The sequence below is a fragment of the Nycticebus coucang genome, chromosome 3, assembly GCF_027406575.1.
Source record: "Nycticebus coucang isolate mNycCou1 chromosome 3, mNycCou1.pri, whole genome shotgun sequence".
Classification (NCBI taxonomy): Eukaryota; Metazoa; Chordata; class Mammalia; order Primates; family Lorisidae; genus Nycticebus; species Nycticebus coucang.
Genome location: NC_069782.1, coordinates 71,505,679 through 71,518,076, shown reverse-complemented (window position 1 = coordinate 71,518,076; position 12,398 = coordinate 71,505,679). Strand labels below are relative to the sequence as shown.

The 12,398-nt window shown below is 53.4% G+C and overlaps 1 protein-coding gene across 6 annotated transcripts in view; it reads right to left on the bottom strand.

The window, feature by feature from the left end:
* Window positions 1–908: 908 nt before the first annotated feature.
* FCHO1 (FCH and mu domain containing endocytic adaptor 1) overlaps window positions 909–12,398 on the bottom strand; it is a 28,016-nt gene continuing 16,526 nt past the window's right edge. For 2 of the 6 annotated variants that reach the window (XM_053585663.1, XM_053585664.1), the window contains exons 9-27: window positions 12,176–12,274; window positions 11,997–12,093; window positions 10,808–10,852; window positions 10,612–10,696; window positions 9,689–9,713; window positions 9,261–9,318; window positions 8,599–8,777; window positions 8,490–8,514; window positions 8,090–8,141; window positions 7,490–7,581; window positions 6,818–7,090; window positions 5,308–5,420; window positions 5,110–5,197; window positions 4,855–4,963; window positions 3,735–3,890; window positions 3,321–3,453; window positions 2,683–2,882; window positions 2,118–2,173; window positions 909–1,778 (exon numbers count right to left, since the gene is read on the bottom strand). In XM_053585663.1, coding sequence (XP_053441638.1) covers window positions 1,483–1,778; window positions 2,118–2,173; window positions 2,683–2,882; window positions 3,321–3,453; window positions 3,735–3,890; window positions 4,855–4,963; window positions 5,110–5,197; window positions 5,308–5,420; window positions 6,818–7,090; window positions 7,490–7,581; window positions 8,090–8,141; window positions 8,490–8,514; window positions 8,599–8,777; window positions 9,261–9,318; window positions 9,689–9,713; window positions 10,612–10,696; window positions 10,808–10,852; window positions 11,997–12,093; window positions 12,176–12,274 — 2,181 coding nt within the window. In that variant the 3' untranslated portion in view covers window positions 909–1,482. Of the gene's footprint in view, window positions 1,830–2,117; window positions 2,174–2,682; window positions 2,883–3,320; window positions 3,454–3,734; window positions 3,891–4,854; window positions 4,964–5,109; window positions 5,198–5,307; window positions 5,421–6,817; window positions 7,091–7,489; window positions 7,582–8,089; window positions 8,142–8,489; window positions 8,515–8,598; window positions 8,778–9,260; window positions 9,319–9,688; window positions 9,714–10,611; window positions 10,697–10,807; window positions 10,853–11,996; window positions 12,094–12,175; window positions 12,275–12,398 lie in introns of all 6 variants that reach the window. The other 4 variants (XM_053585667.1, XM_053585666.1, XM_053585665.1 and 1 more) reach the window with 4 other exon arrangements.

Genomic DNA, 12,398 nt, shown 5'->3' with positions numbered 1-12,398 from the left:
ATAGAGGAAGACATGGAGGCATGGCCAGATGCCTTCTCTTTTCAGACCACAGGCTGGGAGGATCAGAGAGCACAGGCAGGTCTCAGGCTAAATGCAGCTTCCTGCTTCCACTTTCTGCTTCTGGAGTTTCATCTAACCTGGGGTTGTTCCCTGGGATCTGCACGGCCTCAGGGTCAGGCAGCTGGGTTCCCCACATGTCTATTAGGGGCTGAGACTGTCCATTGATGGGGCCTACTCCCCACCCCAGTCTGCTGATCACCTCATCTGCCCTGGGCCCCACCCAGACCACTTTTGCCCATCTGCACCAAATCCACCCTCCACACAGTGATCCCAAAATATAAAAGCTGCCAGTACTACTGGTGGGTTTACCCTGTGGCAGTCACTCTTCTAAGTGTGTGACACCTAGGGAGAGTTTGACACCCAGGTCAGTGTTCATGGATTAACTAATTGCTTCTTCACAGGACTAACAACTACCCATCCCTCTGCTAGGATTGCATTCCCCATCTTACAAACTCCTATTCATATCTCTCCATACTGTATGTTTTTTTGTTTTTTGGAGTTTTTTTGCAGTTTTGGCCAGGGCTGGGTTTGAATCCGCCCTACTCCTTTGAGCCACAGGCACCCCCCTCCTATTCATATCTCAAAACTCCATCTATAATGCCCCTTCCTTAGGAAGTCTCTCTTCCCTAGGAAGAGCCCTGGCACAGGTTCCCTCTCCAGGTTCCTCTAGCTAGCCTTCTCTCCTAGCCCAACTGGAGACTCTGGGGCTAGAGTGCCTGTGTTTGGCCCTTTCTCCCCTGGAATAGCTAGGCCCAGTATAGGAGGGGAGGTGCATTCTCTCATTCATCCATTTTCTCTTCCTTTCCTCTCTGGCAATGTGAATGAGACTTCCTGAAAGCAGGAAAAGATTGCCCTTGTTTATTTTATTAGAAAATAAAGTGTTTATTCAAAGACCATTAAAAGGCCAGGACCTGCATGGAGTTGGCATAAGTGGGAGCCAATCTCAGGCTCAGCCAGGCTGGGCACAGGGGTGGGGCTCCTCTCCAGAGTTCAGGCCTCAGGGAGGCTGGGGCAGGGGACCCCAGAGTTCAACAGGAGGCCAGGGAGCATCAGTCAGCACCAGGACTCAGTGCAAGGCTCAGCAGCTCACCAGGTACATCCCTGTGGGGGTGGGACCGAGAGGATTGAGAGGCAAGGGATGAGTTCCCTTGCTCCTACATGAGATCCCCCAATCATCCTGATTGTTTTCAAAACACCCCTAAAACTTGATATTCCTGCTGCCCTGTGCCCCAGCAGCCCTCTGTTTGGGCCAGGGTGGAAGTGACAGTGTGTGGCTCACTCCCTTACACCCTCTGAAGGCCAGCCCCAGGCACATGCATCTTTCTTCTTGTCTCCTCCCATTGGAGCCCTACCTCTCACCCCCCTGCCCACCTGTGCGTTTCCCATCCTGGGTCTCCTAGTCCTGACACCCACTTACCCTTCTCAAAGAGCCCTGTGCCCAAATCCCTCCCCACATCCTGGCAGAAGCAGGGGGTAGGGCTCGCCCCCAGACCCCCACCCCATCATGGTCCCAATTCCTCCTGGGGTTGTGCAGGGGCAGGGAAGACCAGTACCTGTGGCGAACCTCCTCTTTACCAGTGACATGCGGTAGCCACTGCCCACCAGTTCCAGGTCCACGCCTGACAGAGTGGCACCCTCACTGGTGAACTGTGCAGCCACGGGGCTGGGTGTGCTGGGCCCGGAGAGCGGCTCCCAGCTGGCGGAGAGGCGGCCAGAGCCTAGAGAGGCTTGAGATCAGCTGTGCCCTGTGATTATGGCTTCTCCTCACCCTGTGCATGAGATCCTTTGGTCTGCAGACTCTATCTTTCCCATCTGCCGCCTCTAGAGACCCTGCATCCTTCTCTTTTGGCCCCACTGGGATGTGTGTGGTTTGCAAAGGAGTCCTGCCTCAGGGCCTTTGCATTGCTTGGGATGCTGTCCTTGAGGTCTTTCAAGCCTTGTTGAATGCACATTGCTCCAGCCCCAACACATCCCTAATTCTCTCCCAGCTTAAATAAATGCCTCCCACCTAAGTCCCACCCCATCCTACCCAACCCTCATGCACAACAGTAGCTCACCCCCTGCCTCAGACACGTCTGGAAGCTTCCACATAAGCCTTTTCTCCTCTAGGTTCCTGGCGGTGAGAGAATATTGGTCAGGTTTTCTCCAGAGAGGACACTGGGAGCCTGGGGTCCTAGCTCAGCTGCCTCCTGGCTACGTGACCCCAGCAAACCTGATCCCCAACCTCACCTCACTTTCCTCATCTATGAAATGGGGCTAAGGTGCAGAACAGAGGTAGGACCATGCAGCCTTACGGCATACTTAGATGACACATTCAGTCTTGTAAGTTTGGCTTTTTTTGTGGTGGGTTCTAGCTTTTGTACAAATCGAAGGCAACATATGCTGCAACTGCAAGCACGGGGACCAAGAGTGGACAGATGGGCTCAAATCTTGGTGTGACCTCAGATAATCAACTTAATCTCCTGAGCCTCAATTACCCCTCTGTCAATGTGGATGACAGAAATCCATATGTCATGGGACCTCATTGTTGTCAATAATAGCACTCTTAGCTCTAAGAAAAGTGGTTCATAGTGAAGGGGGTGGGTACTGTCAAGTCTCCTTTGGCTTCCCGCATTCCCTCACCAAGTGGCAGCAGGCTGCAGGCGAACATTGGTCACAGGCTCCCCCACAGGCAGCAGGATCTGGACATTAGTGAGTGTCGTGGATACAGCTGTGGCGCCAGGCCGGTAACTGTACTCCACAGAGACCTGGGTGAGGGTTGTCCCACACTGCCAGTGGGCGCTCAGCTGCAGAGGCACGGACTGGGGACCTGGGCGGGAGAACTAGGAGGAACAAGAACAGGAAAGAAGACACAGCATCATGTCCTGGCACAGCGTGTACTATTCGACCACCCTGACCCTGCCACAGGGCACACACCAACACAAGTGGCCCATTCACGGGGAAACTTCATATAGATCAGAGTCTGTATTACACCATGCTTCCAGCAGAGGGCAGGAGAGTGAATCATTCTAACAAAGTCTTGAGAACAAGCAAGTCCAAGTAATGGGGATGGGCCTTGTCTAGCTTGCATAAGGGCACCACCTGCGCTAGGGGATGCAATGCCCTCTCACACTGCCTGCACAGCAGGATTCATTCCCCGCCCGCCCTGTTTATTACCCCCAGCTCATTCAGCACCCCATTTGTGCTGCCGGCTCACCCTGTCCTCTACCCTGTAACCCCCTCCCTGTCCCCATCAGTCTTGCCCCATGCATGAGACCCACCTGATATCGCAGCAGCACCACATTGTAGTAGGAGGCAGCAGGATTTTGCTCTGCCTGGCGCTGCAGGGCCTCAGTCAGAGCTGCCATGTTGAGCCAGAAATCTTTGGTCTCAGGGTCACTCTGGGAAGGGTCACTGCAGAGACCCAGACTAATCACCCCAACCCTCAGGAAATGCTCTCCCGGGGTTGCCACCATCCAACCTACACCCAAGGGCTTCCTAAAGGTGCAATTTCATGACCCATCCTGGGCCCAGCAAAGCCCTACCTGGGTAGTGAAGGGGGACAGTAAAGGAGGGAAGGAAAGCAAGGTTCACAGGGGGCAAGCAACTTACCCCAGGTCACCCAGAAAATTCAGAGTTGGGAACCCCTGACCCCCACCAGCCTCAAGACCCTTCCCACTGCTCATGCACAGTACCTGAAGAGCAGGTCTGCATTTGGCTGGAAGTGCTCAATGGGGGTCATGTGTACAAGCCGGAAGCTGAGGACAGGTGGGGGTGGGGTCCCGCTGAACACACGCACAATGCCCGCAGGGAAAGTCATGGTCAGCTCTCCTGTTACTCGAGCTAGGCAGCTGGGGAGTCAGGGGGACTGGGTGTAGGGCTCTGCCTAGCACCTCATCCTCCCCTTCTCTTGGTTCTACTGCAGCCTGCAGCTCCCTAGACCCCTCAGATACAGTAAAGTATTGACGGTGCCCAGCATCATTTTCCCTACCCTCCTCCTCTTTTGTTCCTGTCTGGACAGGAAAAATATATCCTAGGCTGAAGGAGGCAGAAACATCCCTTTTCCTAATTCCCTTTTCTCCTAGGCCACCAGGAAGCTCAAAGCAAAATGTTTAGTTTTTAAACTATCCTCAGCTTGAGTTTTAAGTCCAATACTCTCCTCCTCTTGGTGTTTTGACTTTAAGGTCCTTTCTGCTAGATGCCATGCCAGTATATTCCTAGCCCCCTCAGCTCACCTTTAACCTGACCCTTACTGAGCCTGGCCTCTAGCCTTGCTCCCCTCAGCTCAGTGGCCAGGGCAGCCTCAGAGGAGTCTACAATGATGCCTAGCCCTGCTCAAATGCCTTCCACAGCTCTCACTGCTTTCAAGACAAGGGCCTGATTGCTTGGCTCAGTGTTCAAATCCTTCCACCATATAACAGGTCATGAAGCACACCCTGAAGGCTGTCCCTGCTGGACCCATATGCAGAGCCCCCACAGAGCCCTATTGGCCTGTCACCATCTGCATTGTCCCCCATCATTGAGTACCTGGGGCTGAGGCTCAGCGCCTGTAGCTCAGCGACTAAGACGCCAGCCACATACACCGGAGCTGGTGGATTCATATCCTGCCCCAGCCCGCCAAACGACAATGACAACTCCAACCAAAAAATAGCCAAGCGTTGTGGTGGGCGCCTGTAGTCTCAGCTACTTGGGAGGCTGAGACAAGAGAATTGTTTAAGCCCAAGAATTTGAGGTTGCTGTGAGCTGTGACACTCTTACTCTACCCAGGGCGACACAGTGAGACTCTGTTTCAAAAAAAAAAAAAAAGGTGAGTACCTGGGGCTGTGGCCACGGAAGTAGGCATGGACATACTCAGTGAAGGCTGTGGCCACAGGTAGGGCATCCTGGGAGCCTAGGACTACAGGGCTTGGTCCCCGGGACACTCCTGGGGGTGGTGGGGAGGGAATGCAGGACAGATGAACAGAGTTAGCACAGGTCCCAGGCTCCATGCCCTCCCCAAGAGGGCCTCTATTATTATCACTTAGCCCCTAACCCAGACCAGAACTGAGGCCCAGGGCTGCTCCCATGTACCATGTCCTGTCTGAGATGAGAAGGTGGGCCGTTCTGGGGCACTGCTGGGGGCCGAAGAACCCAATGGGGAGGGGCTCAGGGAACGAGACTAGAAGAGAAGGGAGATAAACTGGGTTTTGAGCACCCCAAGAGCAGTGCCCAAAAGCTGACCCCAAAGGCAACCCCCAGCCCAGCTCTATTCATGCCCCCTCATCCTACCAGGTTGCCATTGCTGCGTGTGAGGGGGCAGGACACCTTCCTGGATCGAGGTCTCCGGGTTGGGGCTGCCAGGCCATCCTGGGCTATGGAGTCAACAGGTGTGGGCATCAGATCTGAGGAGAAGCACAGAGAACAGGCACTGCTGAGAGGCTGCCCTGGCCTTCTTGGGCCTCCCCAGGGCAGGAACTCAGCCCAAAACTAGGAGATGGGAGTATTTTGGGGAGACCCTTGACCTGAAGTCCTGGGGTGCAGACAGACAAGGTGCTGGACAGGACTGAAGGAAAATCCACAGCCCTGAATCTCCCAGACACCAGAATGGTTGTCTAATAAGGAGTGAATTCCCTGTCACTGGGAGTATACAAGCAAGGGCTGAAGGTCTAGGAGGCAGGCATGCTATAGGGGGGTTTCAATAGAAGATTTTAGCCAATAGTCTTGTATACTCCCCATGACCTTTTCCCTCTCTGAGAGCATGACACCCACTACATACTGTGGCCTGGGCCTAAGGAGTCTCACCCTTCAATGGTGTAACACCAAGGCTCTCCCCAGCATCTCTGGCATCCTCAGGATCCTGACCCATCTACCTCCCCTCCCACCCACACTCCAGGTTGGGGTCCCTCAACCCCAGAGTTTCCCAGCCTTGGTACTGCTGACCTTTGGGGCTGGATCATCCTCTGTGGTGGGGGCTGTCATATGCACTTTAGAGTGTTGAACAGCATCACAGCCCTCCACCCAATCAAAGGCTAATAGCACCCCATCCTGGTGGTGACAACCAAAAATGTCTCCAGACATTGCCCATGTCCCCTGGGGGCAGAATTGGCCCAGTTAAGAAGCCCTGCTCTCTCTTTATGGTTTCCACTCCCTTCAGCTCCTCCTTGAATGGGCTCCAACCAGGCCTTTGGCTTGAAGGGGTCAAGCACCCTTGCTAGCACTGCTGGGAACATCATGTGGTCACAGCCCACAGTCCCTCTGATTTGGGAGCGTCCCACTCTCCTCCTACTCCTACTTACTTTTTTCCTCCTCCCTCCTCCATCCTCTTGCTGGTCTCTCTGGGAGGCCACCCATCCGCTTTGACGACACAGTCATGCATTGGCTGACTATGTGGTGTTCCAGCTCAGCCTCCCACAAACTCAGGGTCCACTGTCCATCTGACATTTATAGGCCCAGCTTGAGCATGTCTCCACCCCAGCTGGTTTTCAAACATGCTTAGTGCACTTGCCCCATGGCTTTTGCACTGGCTGTGTACTTTGCCCTGCACCCCTTCCCATGGTCACATGGCTCCATCCTCACCACCCATCAAATCTGAGCTTACAGATCTCTTTACTGGGTAAAGAGGTCTTACCCAGTGTCTCCAGCCTTAATATCTACCTCATTATTTTCCCTGCGAGGGTGGGGGCTTCTGTCCACCTTGCCCTGGCTGTTACCGGAAGCCTGATTGGACCATGCCCAAGGTAGGCCCTCAATCCTCCCTCCAGGACTCTGAAGACTCACAGACCCGAGCCGCTGGACTCACCTCCTGCCAAGACCTCCAGCCCCCAGGGACCTGGAGACGGGGCAAAGGGTTGCGGCGAGTCCGGTGGGGGCACGACCCGCGTCCCCCTTGACTCAGGGTGTGGCGCCCTACAGTTGGGTGGGCTCTGTGGGGTGCCTGGGCGGAGAACCCAGGAATCTGGGGAGGGGCCAGGCGCTGCGTGGGACGGTGAGTCCAGGCCAGAGTCTTCTACGTTTTCCGGCGATGAGGAGGAGAAAGGGGAGGGGCTAGAGGTGAAGCCAAGACTGCTAGAGCCTAGGGGAGGGAAGGGGGCATCCGATCCAGGCCTCGCCCACGCTGAGTCCCCACCTATCCTCCTGCAGGCTACGCCCATGTGAAGGAAAGCTCATCCTTGACCACTCCCAAGGCCGCAGCCCTTGGTTGCTTCTGGCTCCACAAATGCCCACCCACTGTCCCCGCCCACTCTGAACCGTCCCGCTCTTTCTACCCTGCCCGTGCACCTCAAGGCAGAGCCCACACATCCCATACCGTCACCCCCACCCCCCGCCCCAACCTTACACTGAATCCCATCTTCCCTCCCAACCTGCCCTATCCTCTGATGAACCTGAGCCACCCAACGTTGCAATGGCCCACCCATCCTCCTTTTGGGCCACGCCCAAAGGCCCACCCCCAAGAACTCCTTAAGCCCATCACCTGTAAAATCTTCATGGTCAAAGGCAGATTCCAGGGGTGGCCCAAAGAGGTTCTTGGCCACCTGCTCATCTGATTGCACCTTCTCTGCACAGCTAGGGACCGGGAAGCCAAGAGGGGAATGTTCTATTCTTTCATGACTCATCCCACCTCAGGGCCTTTGCATGTGCTGTTTTTTGTCTTGAGCTCCATTCCCCAGCTCTCTTCAGAGCTACCTCTTGCTCTTCTTCAGGGTTTGGTTCAAAGTCACCTCCTTAGGGAAGTCCCCACCAGCACCCCATATGAAGACACCCCCTCCTGTCTCCATCACAACACCTGCTTTAGTTTCTTCATAACACTTACAAGCATTGAATACACTATTATTTGCTGTTCTTTAAATCTGACTCCCTAATATGTGACTCTGAGAAGGCAGAGCTGTCTCAGAATCCAGTTCCAACCCCCTGACCAACACAAGTACACAGCAGGAACTCAATAAATAAGTGATCACCAAAAAAGCAGCATGGCCTCAACTCCCAGCTAGTGGAAGAGAACACCAGGCAGAGACATGGCAATGGGGGAGAGAAGGTGGAGAAAGCCTCCACTTGCCCACTCATAGGAACTCACCTGCTGGTTCTAGGGGCAGACCGAGGCCTCGGTGGTTTCCCAGCATTGTCCCCTACAAGAGATGTACCTCTCTGAGCCTTCATGCCACTGTGCCTGCAATGCTTCCTGCTCCACAGACCAGGGGACCAAGGGTTAAAGGTGTCCAGCCAGCTCAAGGTGACCAGCAAATCAGGTAGAGAGTGATTTGAACCTGAGCCAAACTGTTTCAAGGTGTTGGCTCTTTTCTTGACCCCAGCTACCCCTTTGAGCTCTCATTTAATTCTCATAATGACTTCATTTTGCAGAAGAAGAAACTGAGGGTCAGAGTGATTAAGCAGCCTGACCCAAGACACATATCAGAGCTATGATTCAAACCTATACCTAAATCCAGGCCCAGCAGACCCTCCTCTATGTTACTCACGTGAAGAATGGCGTTTCATGGTGCCCTATGGACAAAAAGGGCAATATCAGGCACAGGTGCATCCAGCCAGATCCACTAGCACCACCCAGGGCAACCTTCCCACATTCACCCCTGGGCCAGGAGGAAGGATGAGGCTTCCAGCTGTGGCCCTCAGCTGTGCTGCTGCTGCCTCAGGGCTACAGGCTGGAGCCCGGGCTGGAGCAGGCTTGATGTGCACATAGAACTTGCGGGGCTCCTCGTCATCAAAGTCGGAGTCACTGGATGAGAAGCGGGAGGGCTCGGCTGTGCGTAGGCTACAGTCAAGGCTCCAAGAAGGTCCCAACACGGGTTTCCCTTCAGTCAGTCCTCAAATCCAGTCACACATCTCCCTGCTGAAACTCTTTGAGGTCCCACACAATTCCATCACTTGCCACTTGCCACTCTCAGTCCTGACACTATGGCTCACCTCTCCCTGCACCCCCTACCCCCACCCCACAAAGCCTTTGCACAAACATAGTCTCCTGTAACTGAACTCCTATTCAGCTGCTGAACCCTAACACTGGTGCCCCTCCCCCAGGAAGCCCTTCTGAATTTCCCTATGAGATAACCCAATCCCTACACATCCCCAGTTTGCCTAACCTTGACTCCACAGGGTGAGTGTTTGCATTTAGGTCCCCTTTGTCTACAACAGAAGCTCTTTCTAGAGTGTACACAGAGAGGGTTGCTAACTATAGTGGATAGTTTTGTCCTTGCTGTGTCAGTAACTGCCCCCAAGGGGTGCCAGAAGGATATTGTTCTGGGTCACATCAGGCCGGACAGTGAAACCTTCTTCATCCACCTCTGGACACATCTGGGTACAGGAGCAAATGGTGAATCAGGCTTCCCATTATCTCCCTATCCCCCAACCCCAACCTTACCTCCAGGTCCTGACTCAGACCTAAAAACAACCCTGATGGAAATAACCATTTTTCCCCGGTATGTAGGCAAGTTGCTAGGACATATTAAGGCTCAGTGGGGACATCAGTCCTTTCTTTCCACATGGTCCACAGGAGTTTACAGCTGAGGTGGGATGTGAACCCAGCACCTAAGCTGTGCTACCTCCAGCCTTCCCTTTGAGCTCAGCTCTTTAGCTTCCAATTGGGCTCCGGATTTGGGAGACCAAGGATAGAATCGAACCCCTCTTGTTTGCAGGCCGGCACAGCTCTTCACATGCCACTCACCCCTGAATTAGGCTCCAGGAAATCTCTGGGGATGGAGGAAGAGATGTTGGTATCAGCAACATCATCTAGCTCTTCATGTAGCACCCCATCTCAACCTCCAACACTGGACATGGACCTTGGGGTGCTCTCAGGCTGTGATATTATCCTGAGCTAGTCCTAGAGCCAGTGAGACCCTAGGACTTGGTTGGGGAATGAATCTGTAGTTAGCTAAGCAAGAGGTTTTCTCAAACAGCTTGGGAGGGGATGAACCCTAAAACTATTCTGGAAGGCTGGCCTATGAAGGCAAGGAACGTGGAGGCTAACCTCAGCAGGCTAACCTCACCCATAACCTTGGCTAACCTGGGCCAGCTTGGGCAGAGGTAATGCTAGATTACTCTGGGAAAAGCAGCTGTTGGCCCAACCTGGCAAAAGGAAAAATTCCAGACTAGTTTGGGCAGTGGTAATATATATTTTTTAATTTATTTTTTTGAGACAGGGTCTTGCTCTGTCACCCAGGCTGGACTGCAGGGGTGTGATCATGGTTCACTGCAGCCTCAACTCCTGGGCTCAAGTAATCCTCTTGCTTCAGCCTCCCGAGTAACTGGGACTATAGGTGTACACTACCATATTGTTTTGATAGCTAATTGTTTTGTTTTGTAGAGACAAGATCTCACTGTGTTGCCCAGCTCGCTCTCAAACTGCTGGCCTCAAGCGATTTTCCTGCCTCAGCCACCTCAAATGCTGGGATGGATTACAGATGTGAGCCACCACTGCCCAGCTTGAAGTGGTAATATTGAGCTATCCTGGGACAGAGGAAGTCCTAGTCTAGCCTGAAATATGAATAATCCTGGGCTACCCAAAGTGAGGCACTTCTGGGCTAGCCTAGGCAGGGGAAAGGATCTTAGGCTAGTCTGGGCCAAGGCTGGGCAGGGGCCCTTCCTCACACAGCTGCATGTGGCTCCGGCTCCCGTTCCCGCCGGCTTAGTCCTGGAAGACGAAAGGCCTTGGCTCCCCGCAAACGTTTCATTGCTGAGGACAGATTGGGGGAAGCTGAGCCCTGGGAGATGCCCCTTTTCCATTCAGATATACCTCCCTCATTCCCTCAGTCCAGCCTGGGCACCCAGGCCCAGACGTACTTGCCTTCCTGCAGGGCAGCTGCACTATATGCTTCAAAGTCCAAAGGTCCTGAGACAGAGGAGATTGAGACACAATTAAAGGCAGGAAGGTTAGGCTTGGACAGGGTAGCAACACACTCTCAGCTACACAAAGGCACCTCTATCTGAGCTCAAGATCCTTCAGTTTCCAGGGCAGGAGTCAAGATGCTGAACCAGCCTGAGATAGTCATTAAGTGGGATGAGCCACGGGGCTGGTTCTAGTCCCAGGTGGGTGATGCTGCCTTGTAACTGATTGGAGGGGATGACATCTGAGCTACTTCTAGGCACTTCCAGGATTTCTGGCTAGAACTTGGCTTGGGTCAGGGGAAGGATCACGAGTCTGTGCAGTGGGGCTTCAAGTGCCAGGATGAAGACCAGGGACTTGTCATCTCTCAAGGACAATAGGAAGCCATAGACGGTGTGTGAACAGGAACAGGACATGACAGATCTAAGTCCTATAAAGGGCAAGAGTGGGAATCTACATAGGGAGAGCCAGCTCAAGCAAGGGTGATCCAGAGAGACAGGAGAAAGAACTGGTCAACTAGACTTGGGGACAGACTGTGTACTAGCATTAAGTGAATGCCTACTGTGTGGCAGGTACACCCTTTGCCCTTTATTTATATCAAATCACTGAACGTTACATTAGGTAGGGCTTGTTATCCTCTCCACTTTACAGAAGAGGAAACTGAGGCTCAAACAAGTCAAGACCCAGGTCCAAGGTCACATAGCAAGTAATGAAGGAAAGACTCAAACCTGGGTCTGACTTCAAAACTTTTGCACTTAAACGCCTCCCTAATCCTACATCAGTTTTTTTGGCCAGGGCTGGGTTTGAACCTGCCACCTCCAGTATATGGGGCCAGAGCCCTACTCCTTGAGCCACAGACACCACCCATCTGAGCTCTTTCAAATCATTCTTTTGCTCAACAATACTCAAGGGCTCCTTCAGGCCATTGGAGTAAAGTCTGAACAGCTAAGCTTGGCATACAAGGCCTCAATGGATCTGGTTCTAAGAGATTTACACATAAGATCAGGCTGGGGAACTGGACTAGTCATCAGTTCATTTTGTGACGAAGGAATCCAGGCCCAGAAAGGTTCAGTTTCCTGCATCTCAAGTACTGCTCTTTACCTACAGCTGTGACCCCATTGTCTAACCCTCCAGAGTTGTTCCAACTTACCTGGTTTCTCCTGGCCCGTGCCCTTGCTCTCTGCAAACTTCCTGAGCAGCATCTCCACGCTGATGTTCTCTATGTTCTGCTTAAATTCCTCATGTACCTGGGCCAGGTAGGTGGGGTGTGTGACTGGCAGGCCCCTCTTGCCCTGCGCTGCTTCATTCCATACACCCAGCCTGACTCACCTGCCCTATCTGCACATGGGTGTCCTCCACAGAGTGAGCATAGGAGCCCAGCAGTGCCTTCATGTGCCTTAGGTGGGTCTCCTCTATGGCCTGGAAGCGCTGAGGCAGGAGGAGAGGGGCAGATGGGAAGGTCAAAGCTACACTCAGAATGTCCCAACCCCAGCCTTAGTGATAGATTTAGGGAAGAGCCAATGAGAGCCCTCCCTCTCCACTGTAGCTGAAA